The 23,729-nt window shown below is 44.4% G+C and overlaps 12 protein-coding genes across 12 annotated transcripts; 5 read left to right on the top strand and 7 right to left on the bottom strand.

The window, feature by feature from the left end:
* Positions 1–1,014: 1,014 nt before the first annotated feature.
* SDS22 (type 1 protein phosphatase-activating protein SDS22) lies at positions 1,015–2,049 on the bottom strand (the record flags this gene model as incomplete). The annotated part of the gene is made up of 1 exon (XM_002553341.1): positions 1,015–2,049. The coding sequence occupies one exon, from the start codon at positions 2,047–2,049 to the stop codon at positions 1,015–1,017; it is 1,035 nt and encodes a 344-aa protein (XP_002553387.1).
* A 423-nt stretch (positions 2,050–2,472) lies between these two features.
* Positions 2,473–2,844, bottom strand: ACP1 (acyl carrier protein; the record flags this gene model as incomplete). Its single annotated transcript, XM_002553340.1, has 1 exon — positions 2,473–2,844. One exon carries the CDS (start codon positions 2,842–2,844, stop codon positions 2,473–2,475), a length of 372 nt encoding a protein of 123 aa, XP_002553386.1.
* A 231-nt stretch (positions 2,845–3,075) lies between these two features.
* Positions 3,076–8,895, bottom strand: DCK1 (guanine nucleotide exchange factor DCK1; the record flags this gene model as incomplete). Its single annotated transcript, XM_002553339.1, has 1 exon — positions 3,076–8,895. The coding sequence occupies one exon, from the start codon at positions 8,893–8,895 to the stop codon at positions 3,076–3,078; it is 5,820 nt and encodes a 1,939-aa protein (XP_002553385.1).
* Positions 8,896–9,366: 471 nt separating this feature from the next.
* On the bottom strand, positions 9,367–9,981 carry KLTH0D15510g (CinA family protein; the record flags this gene model as incomplete). The annotated part of the gene is made up of 1 exon (XM_002553338.1): positions 9,367–9,981. The coding sequence occupies one exon, from the start codon at positions 9,979–9,981 to the stop codon at positions 9,367–9,369; it is 615 nt and encodes a 204-aa protein (XP_002553384.1).
* A 385-nt stretch (positions 9,982–10,366) lies between these two features.
* RPN13 (proteasome regulatory particle lid subunit RPN13) lies at positions 10,367–10,843 on the top strand (the record flags this gene model as incomplete). Its single annotated transcript, XM_002553337.1, has 1 exon — positions 10,367–10,843. One exon carries the CDS (start codon positions 10,367–10,369, stop codon positions 10,841–10,843), a length of 477 nt encoding a protein of 158 aa, XP_002553383.1.
* A 17-nt stretch (positions 10,844–10,860) lies between these two features.
* On the top strand, positions 10,861–11,256 carry KLTH0D15466g (KLTH0D15466p; the record flags this gene model as incomplete). Its single annotated transcript, XM_002553336.1, has 1 exon — positions 10,861–11,256. One exon carries the CDS (start codon positions 10,861–10,863, stop codon positions 11,254–11,256), a length of 396 nt encoding a protein of 131 aa, XP_002553382.1.
* A 78-nt stretch (positions 11,257–11,334) lies between these two features.
* On the bottom strand, positions 11,335–12,426 carry URA4 (dihydroorotase; the record flags this gene model as incomplete). Its single annotated transcript, XM_002553335.1, has 1 exon — positions 11,335–12,426. The coding sequence occupies one exon, from the start codon at positions 12,424–12,426 to the stop codon at positions 11,335–11,337; it is 1,092 nt and encodes a 363-aa protein (XP_002553381.1).
* Positions 12,427–12,672: 246 nt separating this feature from the next.
* Positions 12,673–14,382, top strand: DPH2 (2-(3-amino-3-carboxypropyl)histidine synthase; the record flags this gene model as incomplete). The annotated part of the gene is made up of 1 exon (XM_002553334.1): positions 12,673–14,382. The coding sequence occupies one exon, from the start codon at positions 12,673–12,675 to the stop codon at positions 14,380–14,382; it is 1,710 nt and encodes a 569-aa protein (XP_002553380.1).
* Positions 14,383–14,805: 423 nt separating this feature from the next.
* CNB1 (calcineurin regulatory subunit B) lies at positions 14,806–15,403 on the top strand (the record flags this gene model as incomplete). The annotated part of the gene is made up of 2 exons (XM_002553333.1): positions 14,806–14,857; positions 14,928–15,403. The coding sequence occupies 2 exons, from the start codon at positions 14,806–14,808 to the stop codon at positions 15,401–15,403; spliced, it is 528 nt and encodes a 175-aa protein (XP_002553379.1).
* A 144-nt stretch (positions 15,404–15,547) lies between these two features.
* DAL5 (allantoate permease) lies at positions 15,548–17,209 on the bottom strand (the record flags this gene model as incomplete). Its single annotated transcript, XM_002553332.1, has 1 exon — positions 15,548–17,209. The coding sequence occupies one exon, from the start codon at positions 17,207–17,209 to the stop codon at positions 15,548–15,550; it is 1,662 nt and encodes a 553-aa protein (XP_002553378.1).
* Positions 17,210–18,029: 820 nt separating this feature from the next.
* On the bottom strand, positions 18,030–19,139 carry CDC73 (Cdc73p; the record flags this gene model as incomplete). The annotated part of the gene is made up of 1 exon (XM_002553331.1): positions 18,030–19,139. The coding sequence occupies one exon, from the start codon at positions 19,137–19,139 to the stop codon at positions 18,030–18,032; it is 1,110 nt and encodes a 369-aa protein (XP_002553377.1).
* A 203-nt stretch (positions 19,140–19,342) lies between these two features.
* On the top strand, positions 19,343–23,605 carry KLTH0D15334g (RNA helicase; the record flags this gene model as incomplete). Its single annotated transcript, XM_002553330.1, has 1 exon — positions 19,343–23,605. The coding sequence occupies one exon, from the start codon at positions 19,343–19,345 to the stop codon at positions 23,603–23,605; it is 4,263 nt and encodes a 1,420-aa protein (XP_002553376.1).
* Positions 23,606–23,729: the final 124 nt, after the last annotated feature.

The raw sequence follows: 23,729 nt of genomic DNA, 5'->3' as shown, positions 1-23,729 counted from the left end.
GTCCGTAGCGTACCTTCCTTGAGATCATAATTGTCGGGGATTTTGGAAGTATCAATTGCCGATTTAGCACAATCTAGTTTATGTTCTATGACCTCAATATTCTGCGTATCAACTATTGTAAAGTTATTGCATAATATTGAAAGCGTTGAAACTTCTTCTTCTGATAATCTTCTCTCAATTTCAACATAGTTAAAAAGGTCGCTAGGCCCCACCTGTGGTCTTTTAGCAGTCGGGACACCGCCCATTGACCACGAGACTGTTTTGAGCCCCCAAGTATTTTCAAGCAGAGCACTGAGAAGGTGCTGTCCCGTATGCTGCTGCATAAAATCTTGCCTTCGATCCCAATCGACCGAGACTTTAACTTTACTTCCAGGTGGCACGTATTGATTAACGTGGTGGACAGCATGAAGCCCTGACCTGAACACATGTGGTACGGCAATAATCTTTCCTGAGTCGATCACCTCAATTTTACCTGAATCACTAGGTTGGCCACCGCCTTCGGGAAATAAAATAGTATCTAGGAGTTCGATCTCATAGATTTCATTCTTGAGAGCTTTGCCGCACTTCAATACTGTAGTTTCAAAGCCTTCTCTCAAAAAACTGTTCCTTTGACATGCCAATGATCCAACGAACCTAGCGTCTGATGGACCACCTGTCATTGCTTAGCACTCGTTTTCAATTCGAGAATACTTTCTGGCTTGCCTCTTGCTCCCTTATCTATATAGATCGCTATTAAAGATCACGTGTAGTAAATAATAAGTCACTCGGCTCAAATATTTGATGAGGTAAGGCTGATGATAAGCGATTGGTTACTCACGGTCAAGAAAATGCAGTCACAGAGAAGGAGCACCTGTTCTTAACCAGCTGTACCCGAGTAAAAAAGAACGTTTTAAATCATGAGCAATAAGTGTCACTCTGTTACAAGTAGGCAACTTGATATTGTAGCAGTAAGCGCTCTACAAGAGTTTTAGGGACTTTAGAGCGCAAGGCCTTGAGCGATAACCGACGACAAATTCACCCGCGAATGTATGTGGCATCGATTTTCTGAAGGCTGGACCCCAAATTTAATACTAATTTTCTTCTGTAAGTTGTTTCGTTTTTTGTTTGAATGGGATTCCCTTCAAGGTAAATTGTTTCGAAAGCAGGTAGCTCCTTGAGCTCTTCGCCTAGAGACTCGAAAGACTGGTCGATTTGGTTAAAAGACAGCCAAAGGTCTGTGAGTTGAGTGAGGTGATGTACATTTTCAACTTTGGTAATCTTGTTTGACGTGATATCCAAAGTGGTCAGCTTCATGTTTTTGTCAAGGCCTTCAATCTTCTTGATGTAGTTATGAGATAGGTAGAGTTCTTCTAGATTTGTGAGATTCTCTAATCCCTCAATCTTCGTCAATCTGTTGGACTGGATTGAAAGAATACGCAACTGTGTGAGGTGATGCAAGTTGTTCAACCGCGTAATCATGTTTTTACCCAGCCAAATTTCTTCAAGGTTTGTTAGCCCCTTTAGAGAGTCTTCCTCAATCTCATGGATTTGGTTGCCTCCTAGTTCGAGGTTGCGTAGTGCTTTAAGTGATCCCAGGTTCTCCACTTTTGAAATCTTATTTTGGACAAAAAACAGATTCTCCAGCTTTACTAACGCTTCAAGGTTTTTTATGTGCTTGATTTTGTTGAAAGAGAGATCCAAGCTTTCTAAATTTGTAAGTTTCCCGATATTACTGGAGATGTGCTTGATCTTGTTGTCATAGAGGTCTATATCTACCATAGTTTCAGGAGGGAGCACATCCACTTCGCTCATGCTCTCTATAAGGTTCTGCCTGAGGCACAGAGATCTCAGCTTAGTGAAACGTTGTAACCCAAGATCCTCCATAGAGCGAATCCTTAAGTGCACCAAATCAATTGCTTCCGTATCATCGGGCAAGTCCTGAGTCAATTCAGCATCTGCCTCAATATGATCAATGTTGGGATCCGGAACAATCTCGCTCCCGATATTCAGATGCGATTGGTCTTCGCATTTTTCGTCGGCTGGCTCATTTGCCAAGTTGTTGCTTGCCATCCCTGTGTGTATTTGTAGCACCTTCAACTAGTTGTAATGTTGCATAGAATTATCAATTTAAGAACTTAAATCGTCGTTTGGGGCGAGTGGTCTAAATTCAAGATTTGGTCAGGGGCCCGTGAGGTACCTCCGCAGTTTTTAGCTTCCAGTGGCGAAAAGCATGAGTTCTTGGAGCCGCGCTAAAGCAAACGCTTTTTATCTCGGATCAAGTCACTATAAAACGCTTATTTCATAAAGGATTATTCAATCACCAAGAATTCAGTCTTGAGATTGGCTTTGCTAATAGAATATACAGGAGAAATTGGTAGGACACCGCTTCAGAAGGTGCTTCCTTCCACATGACGGGGCCCTTCAAGCAAAGTGTTTCAAATACAGCAGAGAACAGCTGGCCGCGGAGTGCCATCGGTTGAGCCCTGTACGACTTTAGTTGGCCTCAGGGTTGGACTCAATGTATTTGACAGCTTCGCCAACACTCTTAATTTCATCAGCAACCTTGTCAGGGATTTCAATATCAAACTCCTCTTCGATCGCCACAAGCAGCTCAACAGTGTCTAACGAGTCGAGACCGAGGTCCTTTGCGAAGTGCGTATCGTTTGTGATGCTTGCACTGGCCGTTGTCTTGTCGAATGACTTCACGACATCAATTACTCTTGAGCTGATTTCGTCCTTGTTTAGGGAGGAAGAGTAAAATCTAATGGGTGAGACAAAGGAAGCTGCAGCTACTGGACGGAACGCGGCTCTGACAGAAACCGCTTTGAGCGCGCATGCACTACCACGGAGCATTGGCTTAAACATTTTTCTTACTGTTGATCTACTCAAAAACAACTGAACCTTCAATTGAGCAAATGACAAATAAGGTCGGTTGTCAAATTTTTCAGTAGAAACAGTTATCACAGTTCACGCCTTTAATAAAATAGTCTGTAGTTACATAAAAAGATACAGACTTACCGGACGATGATATTTACAAGGCCTTGTTCACTAGTCGGAAGCCTAGGTGCGAATCTAGACTAAATTGCCAAAAAGCGCTTATTTTTGAGTCTTTGCTTTTGAGCTCTTTAAGAATTTTTTGTTCATCCCGGTCCTGAACATACTCAGCTTGGATGACGGAACAGAGCTTCTTGATGCTGCAGTGGTACTTGTATAAGGCTGTGAGCTGAAAGTTTTCGCAATTGTTTCAGCGCTTGCCTTGCTATGGCCGCTTCCATTTGAGGTTATAGATTGGGCGCTAGACATAACTGGCTTTTGGAGACTAACCCCATCTTGGTGTGACTCCGTAGAAATTTGAGTATTATTCTCAGTAGCAGTATTTGTTGTGCTTCTGCTAATAAGGTCGAATTCTCCTTCGCCAATTACTATGCTATTCCTCTCTATTTCGTCACAAAAGTTTTTCTGGAACAAGTTCAGCAACATTTCGTGAGACTTCTTCATATGCCCGTGGCACAGTTGTCCATGTAAAGTTAGACATCTGTTCAGAATGTTGGCGAGCTCATCAAATGTTGACCGCAGCAAGTTGAGTTGGCTTTCGTCGCATGCTTCAATGTCTTTTTGTATAAAGAATTCACGGTACTGAGAAACTCCACCATTGACTGGGGAGTCGATTGTTCCACTAATGTTTCTTGACAGCTCGGGGAAAATTGCAGAATAATCACCGTTTTCTTTGATTAGCTTATGCGATGTATCTTCAAGACCCGTTAAATCCTGAATCTTCAGCTGCATAGATCTAATAGCATTCTCGACAGGAGAAAGCGTTTTAGAGCTTTCGTTTTTGATTTCAGATCTGTTCATCAATGTGGGGAACGTCGAATCAGTTTTATAGGTTAGTTCCTTCACCCACAAGTCAGTTGCGGAAGTTGCGCCAGGTAACATTCTGTAGGTACAGAAAGTGTCCAGATCTCTGTTTTCAATGTACAGTCTAATTTTGTTGTTCGCGTTTTCTTTCTTCGATTTGTTTGTGAAAGCATCAGAAATTTCGACACGAGGCTCGACGGCAATAACATGAATGAATTTCCCAATAGGAGGATTGACTAACAGATTATTAATTTCATCCTGGCTTCCGACAATTTTAGACCCAGGGTGCGAAACAAGAAGCCGTGTTTGCATGGAAGTGATGTGTTCGAACGGCAGCCCCTCATAAACAAAAGCTTTGTTTCTTGTGGAACTTGGGAAACCAAAACCAGCAAATGATACTTTGAAGTATGTTGGAACCAATCTATCTACGGTTTGCAGATCACCGTATAATTTAGAAATGTTACCATGCACAAGCGACAAACCGCCAAGGTCATAGTTGATTTTTTCGTAAGCTTGTGCAAGCTCTTTGTAAATGGATAGGGCTTTTTCCAATTTCAGGCCCTTATGGAAATGCCTAGCAGCTTCTTTGTACAAGTACTCTCTTCTTTGAAACGAGGACTGTTCCGGTAGTATAGGGGATACTGTCGCCGAAAGTAAATCGTTAGGGTCCCATTTGTAAGTTCTCGCCAGTAACTCCAAACATAAGGCAGCTTGAACGTTATCCTTCTTTTTGATGTTGTAAATGAAAAGGTCATTGACGAGCTTGTGGAATTCTTCTGGTTTGTTAACCGCCAGCAAGTATCCGAAAATAGTAATTTGGTGAGCTGTCCTATCATCATCAAACTCTTTATCGTCAGGAATTTCACTAGATTCCGTGAGAACTGCAAGTAATTCCCGTGACATTTTTAATATGCGGACAACTGGACCGAAGAGCTCATCATCTTTCCGAACGCGCACGGTATACAAGAGAGCTTTGACATAGTTTTCAGACTCCTGTTGTGTTGGAACAAACTTACCAGACTGATGAGCAAAACATAGCTCTGATGTAGTTTGCATCATTACAGGCTCGAGCGTACCGAATGCATTCCAACAGTTTGCAGTTGAGCCCCATATCATTTTAGCTCCCACTCTGCGGGACTCAGTATGTCTTTGGAAAGTGAATTCCATGATATCTCTCACGAAAGTCTTGTCAGCGCGAATCAAGTAGTTTTGATAGCCGCCAGACCGAGCAATGCCATACTTTTCCCAAATTTTAGTGCCATCAGGATTCTGCCCAAGAGCATCCCAGCATTCTTCCATAACTCTTGCAACATCAGCTCTGTAATCCCCACCAATGAGAAACAACGCTTTTCTTGGAAGTTCCGCTAGCAAAGTAGGGTTTGAAGGAATGTGGTTGCCCAGCGAAAGCAAGGCTTTGACCCATTCGCACCATAGCTTGATATCAAGTTGTTCTTCGGAGCCGATTTTCGGAATTTTGTACCTTATCAAAATATCTTTGCAGAGTTTTAACAAACATATCGAGCTCTTCGCAAACAGTTCGCTTAAGCTGAGCCACTTTTTCTGTGGGAAGAACTTGCCCTTCATTAATAGTTTTATCGTATGAACTATTGTTAACAAATCTTCCCTCGCAAACTGAGTAATATAGAACACTGAATTGAAGGCCGCATCTTCTGAACACATTTCTATGATTGAAATAAATGACAAGGATTTGGGGAAAGTGTCCTCCGCCATTTCGGTCACAGTTGCGATGATGGTTGCGAGCTCAACCAGAACTTCGACCATCATTTCTTCTTGCACAATAGAGTCCACAGTTATTTCATCGAATGGATAGCTGATTGGGAAGAGTTTGGTGAATGTTCTCTTATATTTGAAGTGATCCTTTTCTTTGCAATACTTCCTTGCCAAAATGAAGAATCTGCAGAGAGTTGGAAGCAGCCTTACGAGGTTCCTTTTGACAGCTTCCGAAGCATTTTGTGCAATGCTTAATAAAACGCCATTGGCCAATCTTATCGTTGTTAAATGGAGGTGTTCTCCATTGTAATTCAAGTATGGCTCAAAAGCCCACTCTATCATCTTTGCAACAAATTCTAGCTGCTTAGGCTTTTCGGCATTTGAACCAAGTAAAGTTTCCCGAATGGGCGCAACATCGATTAAGCGGCGCATGACTAGATACTTGGATGCGACAAACTTTTGTTCTCTTACAGAGAGGGCGCGGCGGTAAATATTGTTGGCGCGTTCCTTATCGTGACAAGCTTGTAATAAGCTCATTGAAGCATCGACAAGAGCTTGAGGTTCACAATGACTTGAAAGAACCTGTATCCAAGCGTCAAAAGCATCCAGAATTAGAACTTGATCCACTAATGATGAGTCCTTTCTCAGGCGGAAAAATGCTGAAACACCGTCGAAAAGATCATCTAGTGCTTTTTGCAGACCCGCCTCGTGAGGACTAGAAAGAAGCATAGCCAATTTCAAAACGTACACGGATACGCGACATAGCGCTCTACCATCGTAGTCCCACACTTCATGTGAATTTGCAAAAAACTTGGCTGCGAATGATATCAAGCTGGATCCTATTTCTGGAAGCTCTGATTTTCTTTTGGAGAAATGAGCCAGAAAGTCGTTAAACAAGTGTCTGTAGTTGTCTTGGCGCGCGATAACCATATCAAGGAAGAAAGCTAGAGAGGTAAATGACGCTTTTTTGAATTCATCAGATGATCTTTGCTTCTCGAGGACATTTGCTACGTAGAAAACGTCCAAAAATTTGGTTAACAGAGGGTCAAAAGTCTTTATAAGCTCTTTGACAGGAGTAACCTTGACATCCGACAGAAGTTGAACACAGTCTTTTTCAAATTCATTGTATGATTTCTTAAAGTCATATGAGAAATGCAAAAAATTCCTAATGGCAGAGTCCGCGTTGAACTTTTTGCCCACATACTCTGTTGTAATCTCCAAATCAACTAAAGGTTCGCTTGTAGTTGACATGAGCTGGAAGACCGACTTTTTAGAGTACTCAATTATCCTGTCGTTTCTCTTAATATAGAATTTCGACTTTGCCATCAAAAATCCATTCAAGTATGCAGAAATCCTGAGAGTCTCATCGTTTTGCATCTCAGACAATCCATCAATTCTGATAGTCTCTCCGATGGCTTCGTCAGGTTTGACAGAAACAAAAGTCCAAGTTTTCCTCGCCGAATCATTTTTGCCGACTCTGAAAAACACTTTTGGATTACTGGAGGAAATCTGAATGGCTATGCTTGTTATATTTGTGTCTGGGGTCTTAAAGCCGCATAGCGAAGTCTTTCCTAAGGAAAGGTATATTCTATCATCAGGGTTAGACAAAGTATCGTAAGAGCAAATGGGCACACTCTGAATAGCAGACATATTGTTTTTGAGAACACTTGAAAAGCCGTGATCACCGGTGATCTCTCGAACCGTTACGGATAAGGACAAGATTCTAGGATTTACTGCCACACCTTTAGTAGCATCTGAGATAATTCTGTCAACCAATTCACCCCATCCATGGTTTTCATCAACTTTTGATGCTCTCATCAAGGCGGCTGCATTCGGGTTATTTCCAACGTTAACCATAGACTGCGGATTGTTGTTTTCTTTGTGTTTCGTTGGGAAGTAAGATCCAAATAGTTCAACGTTGAAGTTAAACGACTTTCCAGGCATTTTGTTCTTTTTCTTCCGAGTGAAAAGCCTTGATATATCAATAACACCGGCAGCTAACCCTTTTTTAATATGTGATAGTTTATTTTCTGGACCTGTCAAAAACGGAATGAAAGGCTTCCTGAAACCTTTTCCCGACTCAGGCGACGTTAGCTGGACCTTTATGGTTTCAGTCAAAACCACAACAAGATAAATTTTGTTGTTGTCGATCTCACTAGGTGGGATATTATTGAAGAGAGCAGCTGAGATATTGTCCATGGAAACGACATCATCCCTTTCCATGTTGAGAATGAAAGGTTCAGAAAGAGTCTTCTTCCCCGCTCGCAAAAACATAACGGCAGACAGGTTTTGAAAGTTGGGATTAACAGTGGGGTCGCTGGCCGCGTCTTTGAAGTCAACCAGAATACTAGTCGTATCCACAGAATCGAAGTTTTTATTCTCAAGTGCTTTGAGCTTCATTTGATATGTATTAACAGCTGGGAAATTGTTGCTTAAAGCGCATAGCATTGTACTAAAAGCTAGTGTTTGAGGAGATACTTCACCTCTTTTGTAAAGTTTCCCGCTATCAATATTACGAGTCAACACAGCACCGTATCCTGAGGTGTCAACGACGCTACTGTTCTCTGCAGCAGCTGAATTGACTAAGTTCTTCGATGAAATGAACTTTGCAATCTTGTAAGACATGGCGCTGAGCTCCTTCATAAGTTGCAAATGCTCGGTCTTTGTGGTGAGCTTAAATTGCAACCTAAGACGAATGTCGTCGAGTCTGTAGTAAAGTTCGGACATGCTGTCTGCCACGTCGAACTCTCCAAAAGAATACATCGAGTAGATGTGCGATACGAGCTGAGACAGCATAGGTGTCAACTCTTGAACCACATTGTAATCCTGAAGACGGAAGTAAGGGAAGGGTGGCCGGCTCGGTTTTTCCATGTTCTTACTGCCAAACTCCAGAGCGTCTGTCTCAGACCATTCTTGAGTTTGCTCATACATTGTTGGGATCTCTTTATTGACCTGTGGGCCTTCAAACTGGCTCTTTTCAGGCGCAGCCAGAAAAGGCAGGTCCGTGACCTGCTCTTCATAATTCAGGTGCACAAACTTCTTAGGAAATACCACCACTTTGAACTTCTGCTCTGGCAGTTTTTCTGAATACGAGCTCAAACGGCTGATAAAGTCCTCAGGTAGTGGCTGCCAACATGTGTAACCGCGTAGCCAGCGGCCATCGGTGCTTTCTTCGAAAACATAGACCTCATCGCCGGGGTATAGGTTTGAAAAGTTGGTGTTTTCGAGGCCCAGATGTGGATGTCTTTTTAGAGGAAGAAATTTGTTGATTATACGCCCATGTATCATCCGCTCAGTGGGAGTCCATTTGGAGCTGGACTGCGCCATGGTTAATGGATATGATGTACTGACTGTTGCGGGAAGACGAGAGGCAAGCGAGCAGCACAAACCTCGATTGTCTTTTAAGTCGAATGAAAGATACTGAGGCCGGTAAACGCAGAGATGTCTTTTTTGAACCTATGGCGAACTGTTCAAGCCGGGATTGTTAAACGGTTGGCATCGCTTTTGACGGTAACAAGTACTATATACCGAAATAAGTAACACTACTGATGTAATGGTGCGGTCAAATTGAGATGCAGATTGGTGGGTCATCAAAAACCCAGGTGGCCGGATTTCGATGCATTGAAAAAGGTCTGAGCCACGGTTTGGACCTGATCAAACACTTGCTGCCGCTTGCCTGAAGCTCTTCGGATTGATCAGGTGACCATAAGTTTGATGAGCTTCGGATTTACCGCATGCGCAGAGGATGGGTCGATTAACCACTCGCGCTGTAGCATGGCTGTCGCACGCAGGGATTGATCAAGGCTTAGGGCTTTTTTTCGTTCCTGAATCGCCGCGAGAGCTGCTCTCAGAGTTCTCTTCTACTCTCGCCCTCTTAGTTTGGGGTTCGTCCTCGCCCTGCTTCTCGAGCTGCTGTAGCAAAAACTTTAACCCGTGAATTGCAAACTGCTGCATATTGTAACACCTATCCTCGCTGCCAGTATCATGCGTTGCAGAAACGTCTTCCTTGGGCCCCGAAACACCGTAGCACACAACCCCCACCGTTTGCTCTTTTCCGGGCAGTTTCAAGTTCGCGGAGCGCGACGCGTATCCTGTTTCCGATAAAGTGTACGTAGCGCCAAGCTCAAACTTGAGATTTCTTGCCAGCCGCAGCGCCACGTCTACGCTGGGCCCTGTGTAATTGTGAATATCCAGCTCATTCCAGCCACTCAATTTGAGACGGCTCTTGAGGCTGTATACAAGAGTCCCACCGTGGAACCACTGAGAGGCACCAGGTACAGAAACTAAGTAGCTGGACAGAAGCCCACCGCACGCAGCTTCGCTAACTGCTATCGTCTCGTTCCTTTGTATCAGGATTTGCGAAATGCGGCTTACGATCTTAGAGGCCTCTAAAGGTGGGAACTCTGCTGTCATTATCCGTAATGGCTCTGCGTCGTTTTTGAACGATTATTTGTAGTGCTCAGATTTAAGATGATGCCCTTTATGCTCTAAGAATCGGCGAATATGAAGCGCTTCAATCCTCGTTTTTCATGATATTAACTGACTTGACTCCAAATTCCTCACATATAATGAGCCTATTTAACTATTGGCTTATGATCTCTTGTGTGTTCCTTTGCAACTAGCTTCGTAGGTGTGCGACCAAGTACTGTGCTTTCTCTTCGGATTCTTTTATTGATGAACACTGCCGCTGTCGAGTTGCCAAAAACATATTCGAAATTAAAGGTGGCAAATTGAGAAGTTGAACTCTTTCTTCAGACGCCATCAGCAGCACAACAACTAACAGCAAAGCACATTCGCGATGACAGAGATACTCAAGTTTAGAGCGGGCGTTGCGGACTTTGATGAGAGCTCTAACATCTGCTCCCCAAAGCCTATCAAGGGAGAAATCGTTGTCAAGCCCTCTGAGGAAGCAGAGGGGTTTTATGATTTGGAGTGGAATGCCACTGAGAAAGTCGCCTCAGGAAACGTCGAACCTATTGAGCTCATTCTAATCCCGGGCACCACAAAATGGGTTCACGTTAAGTCAAGCAAAAATGGCCGTATTTTCTGCCTGGTGTTTTCATCAGATGAAAAGTACTTCTTTTGGCTACAAGATAAAAACCAGGGATGCAGCTCACTCAATGAGCTGAGCACAGCAGATAAGGCGATTGCAGATAAGTTTGATGAACTCTTAGACGCTGGCGACGAGGAGGAAGATCAACAGGTCTCTGAAGACGCCGACGTAGACATGGATGCACCAACGCAACCCTCGCCAGAACAAACTTCTAACCAGTAAGTACGCATTCGAAATGCATGCGTTCCCGGTCTTCCGATCATGCTCATACCTGCATATTCATTTTGTTTTATACTAATCAGTTTAGACCCATTGCAAACATAGCTGATTTTCTCAGTAAAGAAGTTCTTATGAGCTACGTGGAGGGCCTAGATCCAGAATCTCCTCGGCTGCAACGTCTTATAGAACATTTACCAGCTGATCAACCTCGTAACAAGCACGCTTTAATTGAGTGCTTGAGAGGGCCCTATTATTACCAAGCAACCGATAACCTGTCGCGAATTCTTCTTGAAGGGGTTGAAGCAGACCTGGCGGTTTCAAATGGGTTTGGTTTCGAGTTCTCTGGTGAAGGTGTGTTGGGTTTCATTAAAGGCGCAAGGAAGAAAGGCCAGGAAGATCGCAACGATCTTGAATAGATAGATTAGGTGCTGTTGGAAGCTATGTACAACTCTTGTGTTGTCTGCTTAATTACTGTATATGAATCACTCAGCGAGCTACTTAGAGGCGTTCCATTTAACAGACCAGTTCAACTCTTCTTTAGGCATAAAAGGCGCGACCACGATGCCTTTCCCATCAGTGATGCTGTCGGGAACAACTTGCTTGCGGCTGTAAAGGATGGCCTCATCCATATTTCTCAGCTCAGTTTTGTCAATACCATAAAAAGAAAGACCAAAGTCAGAAACAAATCCTTTCAGCTTCCCGAGAGCATTGTGAGATTCAAAAATTTGGGCCAGATAAGGTATCGCCAAAGATTGCGTATAAACCCCTGCGCATACACCAATGTGTCTCGACTTATTTTGAAGAGGATGTGGGGCGGAATCAGAACCAAAAAAGAAGTAGGGTTTTCCGGATGTAGCAGCGGCAATAAGGGCTCTTTTATCGCGGGGAAGCTTTGCAACTGGCTTACAAAAATTGATTGGATTTCCCGCCCAATCGTCAATAGTCAAATAAAGATGGTGAGCAGTCAGAGTTGCAGCTACTTTAATGTCTTCTGATTTGGTAACGTCTTTATTGATTTCATTAATTGTGTTGACAGCAGCCTCGGTTGTACAGTGTTCTAAGATGATCTTCAAATTAGGAAAATCCTTGTGTAGCTTTTTCAAGGCAGGCAAAAAGGACTCCTCTGCATTCAAAACATGGATGTCATTGCCTTCTTCGCCAACAGATGGTCTTTCACCGTGGAGATTTAGAACTAAGTTCTCCTCTTCCATAGCCCGGAAAATTGGATAAAAGTCACTAAAATCATTAGGATCAACACCAGCAGATGAATTGGTAGTTACACCAGCAGGATAGCATTTGACACCATGAATTGCATTTTGAGAAGCTGCCTGATGAATGAGCTGTGGACTGAGATCTTTGGAAAGATAAAAACTCATCAAAAAAGTTGTTTGTGGAGCGAGTTTCTCAAGCTCCTGCTTGTACGCCACGACTCTGGGAAGAGTAGTGACTGGAGGTTGTAGGTTGGGCATGATGTATGCAACAGAAACACCTCCCTCTCTAATCGTTGGGGTTACTAACTCGCACATCCCACCATCTCTGACATGCACATGCATGTCGCAGGTCACGCCCAGGTTAAACTCGGTCATTATTGCTTAGTTCGATTTCGCAGTATTTGAAAGTGTCAGTCCAACAGAGCGGTTCCAATACTTATTTAACCTATGTGGGCAAGGTGTGAGTCTTTAAAATAATTGATAAATCTTTCATGATCGCTTCACCGACCTATCTATCGAAAGAAAAATTATTGAAGTTCATCTCATCTCATCTCATCGCATTGTTGTATTTAAAGGAAAATCTTCAGGAAAGTCTGAGAACCAGTGGAAGCGGAGTTAAGTATGGAGACAGAGACAGTTGCTGCACCAGCGTTGTCAACTACGCAAGGAGACGAAATCTTTAGCTTGGGCCGATATGATGATGCCGATAAAGACAGACGTAGTTACCTTGGTCAAAACGTTACCGACAGAGGTGAATTGACAGAAATGCTGAAAAAACATTACATGATAGATGAAATGATTGAGTTTCTTAACAAAAACGTTCACTTCAAGAAAGTGACGCTCCAATTCCCCGATTACCTCGTCAAAGATTCAGCTTTAATAACTCAACTCTTGCAGGAAAAACTGGTTCAAAATACCTGCCAACCGGACAAGGAACAGCCCCTATGCAGAGAAAATAGCGGACGCACATGTTGTCAGTCTAACGACAAGGAAACAACAGAAAGGAGAGTTTGGATTCTGGCAGATACAGCCTACAGCTCGTGCTGCGTTGATGAAGTAGCATCTGAGCACGTGAACGGCGACCTGGTTGTGCATTTTGGCGATGCATGTTTAAACGCAGTTCAAAAGCTCCCTGCGCTATATTGCTTCGGGCGGCCTTTCGTTCGCTCAAATGAACTATTATTGAAATTTCAAGAAACTTATCCTGAAACAGATAGCAAGGTCGTTTTGATGGCAAACGCGCCATATTCATATCATCTTGAGGCGCTCTACGATAGCCTCAGGGCTATTGGATACGAGAACATTGTGTATTCTGACGTTAACAGGAACTTTGCGGGTGATAATGCCTTCTTTTTGGGAAACCAGCAGCATAATGGCTCTGAAGTAGTATACACTCTCGATAACAGAATTTTACTTTCAAAGGATGCTAAAATAATACAAAATGACGAAGAACTGCAAAACAATTTTGATTTATTTCATATAACCAATCCGGATGACCCTCGGCTTTTGTTTTTGACCACTAAATTCAAGTTTGTTAGCATTTTTGAGCCTTTAACCAGCAAGGTTTCTCAGGGTCCTTTTCCATCTATGATGAAGCGTTACAAATTCATGCATGTCGCTCGTACCGCGGGAACCATAGGTTTGTTGGTGAACACCCTTTCTTTGAGAAATACAAAGGAAACCGTCGATAAGCTGGCCAAGCTAATTCGCAAAAACGGGAAGAAGCATTACATGTTTGTGGTTGGTAAACCAAATGTCGCTAAGCTAGCAAACTTCGAGCCAATTGATGTTTGGTGCATTTTGGGTTGCAGTCAGAGTGGAATAATTCTTGATCAGTTTAATGAGTTTTTAAAGCCCATAGTTACCCCATATGAACTGACGATGGCGCTGAATCCTGAAATCACTTGGACAGGCCAATGGGTGCTTGATTTTAAACAGGTGTTAAAGGAGCTTGAAGATGAAGATTTGGGAGATCAAGCAGCGGACGAAAACCCTATTTTAGATGAAGAAAGTGAAGCACCAGAGTTTGACGCTGTGACCGGCAAATATGTCAGTTCTTCGAGGCCGTTACGGAACTTAAAGCACATTGATGTTAGCTCACCAGCAGACGAACCTTCGGGTAGCAGCAACCAGCTTGTGGAAAAGTTCTCAGGAACAGTTGCAATTGGCAATACTCTCTCGACGTCTGCCGCCCACCTCCAAAACAGACAATGGACCGGTTTGGGTAGTGACTTCACTGCAGATAATTATGAGGAAGATGGGGCAACATTGGAAGAAGGCGGGTCAGGAATTGCGAGTCAATACCAGTTCGATAGGCACAATCGGGTCTAAAGCTGGCAAGAACATAAGAACTAGCGCCAAAACTTGCCAAAATTTTAATGGAGCAATAACAAGCGATCACAACCTGTAAATTAACGGAAACTTTAGTCATAACAATAATAATTAAGTAACCCGCTGGCTCTTGAAGCGATGATATTTATAAAAAATTCCACCCGAAGCGCGGAAGTCAGTTTAAGGCATCGTGTTTGTTTCCCAGAAGGCCCAGTTGTATTTCACATCAAAAGATCATCGTCGTTTCTCCAAGACGCAAGCACTTGGGTTGAGGAATATTCTGCCAAGTCTGATGCACAATGAGAAAGGCCATGATACCTTTCGTGATATGTGATTGTTTAAAAATATATTGTTAGTTCCTTAGTTAAACTCAAGCCTTCATTTAACAGTACAATTGGAAGGTTACACGCGATCCACTTCAAGATGGGTTCCGGGATTTCAAAGGTTATGGATGACCTCCTTGAGGACACCAACTGTATGTTTGAGCTGCTCGTCAATAGCGGATGCCCAAATTGAAATTGTTGAGAGACTAACTTTTGAGACAGTCGACAGAGATGAGATTGAAAGGTTAAGGAAACGGTTCATGAAGCTGGATAGGGACAGTTCTGGATCTATAGATAAAGGCGAGTTTATGTCCATTCCCGGCGTCTCGTCAAATCCGCTCGCTGGACGTATCATGGAAGTATTTGATGCTGACAACAGCGGAGACGTTGACTTTCAGGAATTCATAGCAGGTCTCTCCATATTTAGTGGTAGAGGCAGCAAGGACGACAAACTTAGGTTTGCGTTCAAGATCTACGATATTGACAAGGACGGTTATATCTCTAACGGAGAACTCTTTATTGTTCTCAAGATCATGGTTGGAAACAACCTTGAAGATGAGCAGTTGCAACAGATTGTTGACAGAACAATTCTCGAGAGCGACAAAGACGCTGATGGAAAGCTAAGCTTTGAGGAGTTCAAAAATGCGGTGGAGACAACCGAAGTCGCTAATTCCTTAACCCTGCAATATGATATATGAGTGAGCGGGGTATTTTGTCGAGATTGTACCAGATGAATAGGCGTATAACATACGGATGGTTTCAATGGATGCAAGTTGTATTATATTAAGTAGTAAGTCTATAGAAGGTGATTGAAGGAAACAGAACGCTGGATTACGATAGTATTACAGTGCGTATCTGAAGTGAGGGTTCTCCAAGTCGGTCAAATCCGCGAACTCCATGTTCTCTACGACCGTTTTTTCTGGACCTCTCTCAGCAGCAATCCGATCTCTTCTCTTGTTCTCTTGAAAGTTGAGATAGTATAGAGCACTCAAGACCACAACTGTACTACAGTAACACACAACCATGGCAATCTTTGCACCATTGTAGCTGGGCGCCTGCTTCGCAATAAAAGTTTGAGGGCCAGCCAAGTTGGATGAGGCATAAGCAACAAGGTTAATAGATGAGACAGTCCACTTCTTCGTGTATCCCAGAGTGTTAGAACTGATGATAGAAAGAATGCAGATAAACGATAGTGGAGCCACGTAAAGAAGATAAGCACCTGCAAGTTTAGCGTTCTTGGAATTGTCAGCAAAGGCGAGCATACAGGTAGCCATCACAGCAATACTCGAGGCTATGATACCCCAGGCAGTTCTGTGCTGCAAGAATGGAACTTTCTTCTTAGCACATAAAATAGATAGGTAGCCGAACAATGGACATGCGACTAACTCAACAGCACCTGTAGGCATAGTCATAAGCAAGGTTTTCTTAGTGTCATAGCCGAGCTCGTTCTTAATCAAAATGTTAATAAAGTTTGTCAAACCACCGTTTGGAATGTTGTTGCCGACCGAGAACAAGAAGTATAACCAAGTTCTGATATCAGTGAAAGCTTCCTTGATCTGATATTTTTTAATGCGGTGGTTGCCAAAACCCTGTTGGTTTTCTCTAATTCTCTCAACCACCATCAGCTTTTCGCGTTCGGTCAAGAACCAAGCCTTGGATGGGTCGTCAGGGATGTGGAAGAAGATGAGGAATCCTACAAAAATGGTGATGAGACCTGTGACGATGAAAAGAACTCTCCAGGCCTCGATGGAGTAGGAGTCCTTTCTAATGTAAAGACCGTACGCCATAGCGTTGGCCCAGATACCACCAAGACCATTGAAACCAAACCACAAGCACACTCTCATGAATTGCTCCTCCTTCTTCCAGTATTGAGATGTGATGATGGTGAAACATGGGGTGACCATACTCTCGGCACAGCCCAACAAGACACGCAGGAAAATGAAAGAAGCGTAGTTGACAGAGGGGGCGGCGTGCAGCGCTAGAAACATACCCCAGATTACGACAAAAACTCCCAGAGTCTTGGCCAGCCAGCGCGTCTTCTGGAAAATCAATTGGCCCGGACCCAGGTTGAAAAATAGGTAGCCGAAGTAGAAAGCCGACCCTACCCACGAATACTGGTCGCCGTGCATCTTGAGGTCCTCTCTGAGACCCATAATGGCGGCGGAACCATTAGAAATCTTGTCCATGAACTGGATAGCGTATAACAAACACAGTAGCGGAAACATGTAGAGGTCGATTTTGCGCACCAGGCGGCGATCTTCCTCGGGGGTGATCTCCAGGTCCTTTGACTCCAGCGCCAACCGCATCGCATCGTCAACATTGCCCGTGATCTTGACCTCCCTGCCCGAGGGCGATACAATGGTCGAGATCACGTTTTCCACGTCACCGATCTGCTCCTGCGTCATTGATACCACCGCCTGCACTTTCTCCTCCGCGATGGAGTCGGTGCCTGAGCTGCTAGGCTGGATGACGTCCGCGTTATCTTGGTATTTTTCGTTGGACATGCTCACTGTTCGCTGTGCTCTATCTATAAGCTTCAGCTGTTTGACCTTTTAACTAAACTTGCTTGGCGTTAAGCGTGCATTTGCGCTTCCTCCCTGTTCTTATAGCTTTGGTTTGAACTGCAGCGTCCCGCTGAACCCTTTCATAAAGCCCTGAACATCATCGCATCCCCCCGATTCCGCTTGCTGCTTATCGCCTGCCAACTTGCCAGTCACTCGATAATCGATGCACTATTCCTATCAACATTGCATCTGGAGCACCTGTCGGCCCTTCTTTACCGAATTTCTCAATAAGGCCCGCGGCCCAGGCACGAACGCTCGTAATGCGTGCTCAACTGCAGATGACTCGACCTCACAAAATCCTCTGCGACCATCGCACTATCAGCATCTCACGCTAGCCTTATCAGTACCGGGAAGATACGGTGGAAAAACAAAATTAATAGGCTTGAAATGCTTGCTCTCGTAGGGAGCGATATGCATCAGCTCCCTTAGCCCTTGTGTCCTTAGTCTAGGCGCGCGCTGGGCGGACCGGAGAACAGCGACATGCAATCGAAAAGAGTCCAAAAGGAAGAACAGAAGAGATCGTCGAGAGGGTGCAGACGCAGACGAGCGCCCAGCCCGTTTCAAACGCGCGCGGGCTGGGCGCAGCATACGCAGAAGCGCGTGATAATCGTCACATGAGGGATCGCTAAAAACTTCCGCTTAAAACTATCGTTGTTAGGGTTGTGGATGGAGGTGTCAGTCACGATTTACTATATATCACGTGCCATGTAAGCGCTTTGGATTATGTAATGATATGTGCGCTGGGGCTCGGCGGGCCCACCTATGTATAGCCCCGGCCAACAAGCTCCCGCTCAATGGTGTTCCAGAAGTATCGCAGCACCTCCACGTCGCGGAAACGCTTGTTCTTGTCGAGCTCAACACGCTGAACGTTCCACTGCTCCACGTGCTTGGGGACAACGTCTCCCGCAAAGTAGAAGTAGTAGCCCTTGCAGCGTTGGAAGAGCTCGGACGGGTTCGACCACTGGTAGTTGTTGAACTGCCAGGCGTGGCCCGTGGTGAAGACCGCGACGACGCGGTCCCAGTACTCGGGCTTTGTGAAGAGCCGGGTGTTGTTGGCGATCAGGAACTTGACAGGCTTGGCGAAACGGTCCAGCTTTTTCACCGCGGTGGTCACATCGGGGTGGGGGCCCGGCAGGTCGCGCGGGTGCACGTACACAGAGTCCTCTAGGAACTGTTTTATGTTCGCGGTTGTGAAGATTGACGACGCGGCCGAGGGGATGAGAATGATGGGGTCTTTCTTGACGGCCGCTTTCTGGCCGCTCTCGTACTTTGATACGCCGCCGCTGCTCTTCTGCGAGCGGCGCGAGCTCTTCAGCGAGTGCACAAGCTTCAGTTCTGCCTCCTTTATTAGATACCCGAAGTTTGTGGGCTTTGCTCCTCTCAGCGATGAGTTGTGATCTAGTAACACCTTTTCGTGCGCCAGCGCCTCCTGTAGAACAGGATCCTCCGCGACGGACCCCTCTGCTGCTGTAGAGGGTATCCCGGCAGCCGCCACTGTCGTGTTAGGGCCAGTAGCACCAGCTCCAGGGCCCTGGGTTTTGCCAGACAACCATGAGATGATATCTTGTCTCTGCAAAAATGAAATGTTGGTCAGGTTTTTGGCCTGGCAATCTGCCAGGTAGTCCGCCGCGCTCGAGTCCTTGTGTTGCCAGCAATGAAGAACTACCCGGAGCGGAATGCTTTTGCCCTCGACCTGGAAGTCTGTGTCCTCGTCTAGATCGAGTTTTTCACTGCTGTTGTTGTCCCCTGCGTTTCCTAGTAGTGCCCATTTCGCCGCTGAAATGTCCTTCGTGTCTTCGTTCCCTTGAGTCAAAAGGCTAACAGGCCTTGAATGGCTCAATTGGTTTCTGAGTATCTCCAACTTGGACATTGCTCCTTCTTCTTTGCCGCGTTATTGCCAGTAGCGTTGAACAAGATGTTTTCGAGTATCCAATCTTCAATTTAGTAAATTTTTCAAATCTTGAAAACGCACACTCGAACTTCCGCCCATCACAGCATTACTCCGACACTAGCGAATCTTCTCCTTAAGATAATAACTTACTGGGATTCGGCCATCACTTAGTCGGACTTTCAATGGCAAAGAAACCAAGTAAAACTCCTCCAGCCCCAGTTGCTGTAGAGCCGGTTACGAAAAATAAGAGAGGCAAGAAGGGTGCCAGAGTTGAGACTGAGGAGGAGAAAAAAGCACGGCTTGCCAATCGCGCCAAGGTCACGTCTACTTCTAGCTGGACCGGGAAGCTGCCGCATACACTACTTCATGAGAACTGTCAGAAGAGGAAATGGAATAAAGTTGAATATGACATGAAGAAAATCGGCGACACAGGCATGTTGGCCATTGCTGTCCTATCTTTTACTGATCCTAAGACCAAGGAAACACTCACAGTACGAATGAACGATCCCACCTATGATAAAAAGTCGGGGAAAGGTATCTTGACTCCTCAAGAAACCCCGATGGAAGCCAGACACATGGCTGCGACAGTCGCTCTGTGCAGAATAGCTTCGAACTCTAACATGCACATGACGTTGCCGCCTAATCACCGAAAGTTATGGTATGATCTAGTTGACTTCCGGAAAAAACTGCTTAAAGAAAACCCTGGTCTTGCCCCAAGGCTTTTCGATCCCGAGCCTTTCAAGACTTTGGTTGCAGACAGAAAACACAAAGAGGTCAAAGAAAAGGAGAGAGCCACCAAACAACAACAAGCCGAAAAAATCCAAAAAGCCCCCACTGTTATCACTTCAGTTTCTGCTAAAAGTGCACCTGCCGCCAAGAACATAGTTTTGAAAAAGCGTAATGCCGGACCTTTCGACAAAAGGATTATCAGATTCCCCCAAAAAGTTTGGGACAATGCCACGTTTGTTGATTTTAAAGAGTCGTCCAGAAATCTTATCGAGCTTTCACTGAAATCTCATATAGACTGGAGCTCCAAGAAATATGAAGGTAATGATGATCGGCAGCTATTGAAAAATAAATTGGTTTCTTTGGGGTTTAGGGAACCTCACGTCAAAGAGGCGCTTCTTTATAAGGACCCTCTCTCATTCCTTTTATTTAATCTCCCCGAGGATGATCTGCCATCTTTCTTTCAAAAGAGACAGGAGGACACAAAAATGCGCATCGAGATTGCCTCACTTCCACTTAAAACCCAAAACATGGTCAGTCGCTTGATGGAAAGTGGTGTTTCGTATGCTGAGGCCCTTTATGCCTTAGAATGTAATAACTTCGATGAAAGCGAGGCAGCCGGGAAGCTGACGGCCAAACTTTCGGCTCAACCTCAAGAGCCTGTTTCAGAAATATCTCCAGAAGAATCCATGGACATTTGGACTCAAGAGCTCGAAAGCCTGCAGAGCATTTATACTCAGTCTATTGAAGTGTTGAATGAAGAAAAAACATGTTACACAATAAAGCTGATAGATGAGTTTAGTCTTAAGTTGAAAGTTTACAAAACTAAGAATTATCCATGTTCATTGCCAGGACTCGTCGTATCAACTTTCGATAAAAAATTGAAACTTCCCAACTACATTAAGCAGATTATTTTGACCAAGCTTATAGATTACATTTCGGAATCGGGACTTCTGGGCGATATGCTAATTTATCATGCTTATGAATGGCTTCAAGAGAATATCGCGGGGATAATAGACAACCCAGGGTCTTTGCTGCCCGAAAGTACGGCAAATCGGCATGGCGTTGATAGAGATGGCGCGACAAGAACGGGCAAAGGAAAATCGCGCAAAGGAAAGGGAGCTGTTTCAAGGCCACTTACAAGTAACGAAATTGAAAAGCTCAAGAGTGACTATAGGGAGCGAACTTGCAGCAAAAGGTTCGCTTCCATGATGAAGCAGCGTAGTCAGCTGCCTGCATGGAAAATCCAAGACGCAATAGTTGATCTCATAAGAAATAACGACGTCGTTCTCATTACTGGTGAAACGGGTTCCGGTAAGTCCACTCAGGTTGTTCAATTCGTTTTGGACTACCTGATGTCAAAGGAGGATGACTTTGGTAACACAAAAATCATCTGTACTCAGCCTCGTAGAATTTCTGCAATCGGGCTGGCTGAGCGTGTATCTGAAGAGAGGTGCACTGACTGTGGCACTGAAGTTGGCTATATGATTCGAGGTGTCAATAAGACCAAGCCTTCGACGAGGATAAAGTTTATGACGACGGGTGTATTAGTGCGTATCCTGCAAAGCTCAAGAGATTTCCTTGCAAACACAATAGTTTTCATTGACGAAGTTCATGAAAGATCTATTGATACAGATTTGATTGTGATTTTGTTAAAGAATTTGAAAGGAAAGGTTCCTGGTTTGAAGATTGTACTCATGAGTGCAACTGTTAATGTTGATATTTTCAAAAAGTACTTTGGTCAACTTGGTAGCTGTCACATTGAAGGCAGAACCTTCCCAATCCAAGATCATTATCTTGAGGAAATTCTTGAAACCCTCGATTTCAAAATCAAGCGCAGAAACAATGGTTACAACGATTTTCAAGACGACGACGAAATGAATGAAAATGGTTCAAATGAGTTAAAGCCAGGCGCAGATTCCAACTTCTTTCGAAGTGGACAGATTAACTATGATTTGATATCTTCTTTGACTGTTCATATACACGAAAAGCTCAATTTAGAAGGTAATGATGGGTCTATCGTCATCTTTCTGCCCGGTGTCGGTGAAATTAACACCTGCTGCAGAAATATAAAGTCGTCGCGCGAATCACAAAATTTTGTGGTGCTGCCTCTTCATTCAGCGTTGACACCAGACGCTCAGAAAAGCGTTTTCAAACGCTTTCCAGGAAAAAGGAAAATTGTAGTTTCCACCAACATAGCTGAAACCTCGATCACTATTGATGACTGTGTGGCCACGATCGACTCAGGGCGTGTAAAAACAATGTTTTATGACGCAAAGACTAACACTACGCGCTTGGTGGAGACTTTCGTTTCTAAGGCAGAAGCCAAGCAGAGAAGAGGTCGTGCAGGGAGAGTGCGTGCGGGCCATTCTTACAAATTATTCTCCAAAACGAGATACGAGGAAATGCCCGCCCAACCAACCGCGGAAATTAAACGTGTTCCCCTAGAATCCTTATATTTATCAGTAAAATCGATGGGCATCAAAGACGTGGTAGCTTTTCTGGGCAGTGGCCTTGATCCACCGCCTCTAGATGCTTTGAAAAAGTCAGAGCAGCTTTTAACGACATCCGGTCTGCTGAGCGAAGAGGACAACTTACTAACCGAGCTCGGTAAATTTATAGGCTTGATGCCTGTGATGGATCACAAACACGGAAAGCTCCTCATTTATTCCATTATTTTTGGCTGTACAGACTTTGGTGTCAATACGGTTGCTGTTTTGAGTATCGGTGGGTCTCCCTTCATAGTGACACAAGAAAATCGAGACGAGATTAAAAAGATCTGCCAGCAATATAGTTCTAGTGGTGACTTACTCGCGTACGTTGAAGTTGTGCGCCGCTACCTTTCCCTTGAGGATGGCGCATCTAGGAGAAAGTTTATGGGCGAGAACCACCTGTCTTTCAACAAAATGAAAGAAATAACATCATCGCGTGCTCAGCTTTTGAGTATCCTGAAAGATATCGGTTTCGTTCCAATGAGTTACAGCATGGGCTCGTCAGATTATTTGAACCGTAACGGTAACAATACAGAGATTATAAAATGCATCCTCACCGGCGCATTCTATCCTCAGGTTGCACGCATTCAGCATCCGGACCAAAAATTCATCAACACAAGTGCAGGGGCCATTGAAAAAGACCCAGAGGCCCGAATGATCAAGTACTGGATAAGAAACGAGGAATACATTAATCAGTTATATGGTCTCGCTAAGGATTCGGAGGTTACAAACACATCACTTCCAGCAACGCAAGCTTTCTTGCATCCTTCTTCGATATTTTTCAGTACAAAGAACGACGACGTGTCCGAGCTGGCAGGGCTGCATGAAATGCTCTCGTCAGAAAAGCCTGAGAAGGGAGGGTCTGGCCAGAACGTATTGAAGGCTTCTTTCGCCGTCTTCAACAGCTCTCATTCCACAAATAAGTTGTACCTGAGGGATATTACACCCACTTCTACGCTGGCGCTTTTGCTGTTTGGTGGTGCTATCAAATATGATTTGCAGGGTACCGAGCACTCGCCGGGAATAGTAGTTGATAATTGGCTGCCAGTTCGCACCTGGTGCAAGAATGGTGTTCTTTTAAAAGAGCTCAGAACACTGCTGGACAATGTCATCAAGCAGAAACTCGAGCAGCCGGAGTATAACACAAGCCAAGAGAGCACGCATAGCGGAGATGATGTTTTGACAATTGTGGAAGAGATTGTTAAAACGGAGTCGTCAAACTATTAAATAAGAACTTTCTCTTCGATAGATAAGATGGCACCTGGTGCAAGGTTATAGAAACTAAATGCATTAATTGAACAATCGGGCGTCTTTTGCCTTATTTGACTCACGCTGAGGTTATTTGCAAGGT

This window comes from Lachancea thermotolerans (assembly GCF_000142805.1).
Source record: "Lachancea thermotolerans CBS 6340 chromosome D complete sequence".
NCBI lineage: Eukaryota > Fungi > Ascomycota > Saccharomycetes > Saccharomycetales > Saccharomycetaceae > Lachancea > Lachancea thermotolerans.
Note: the sequence above shows the minus strand (reverse complement) of the source record. Positions and strands in the feature narration are given on the sequence as shown.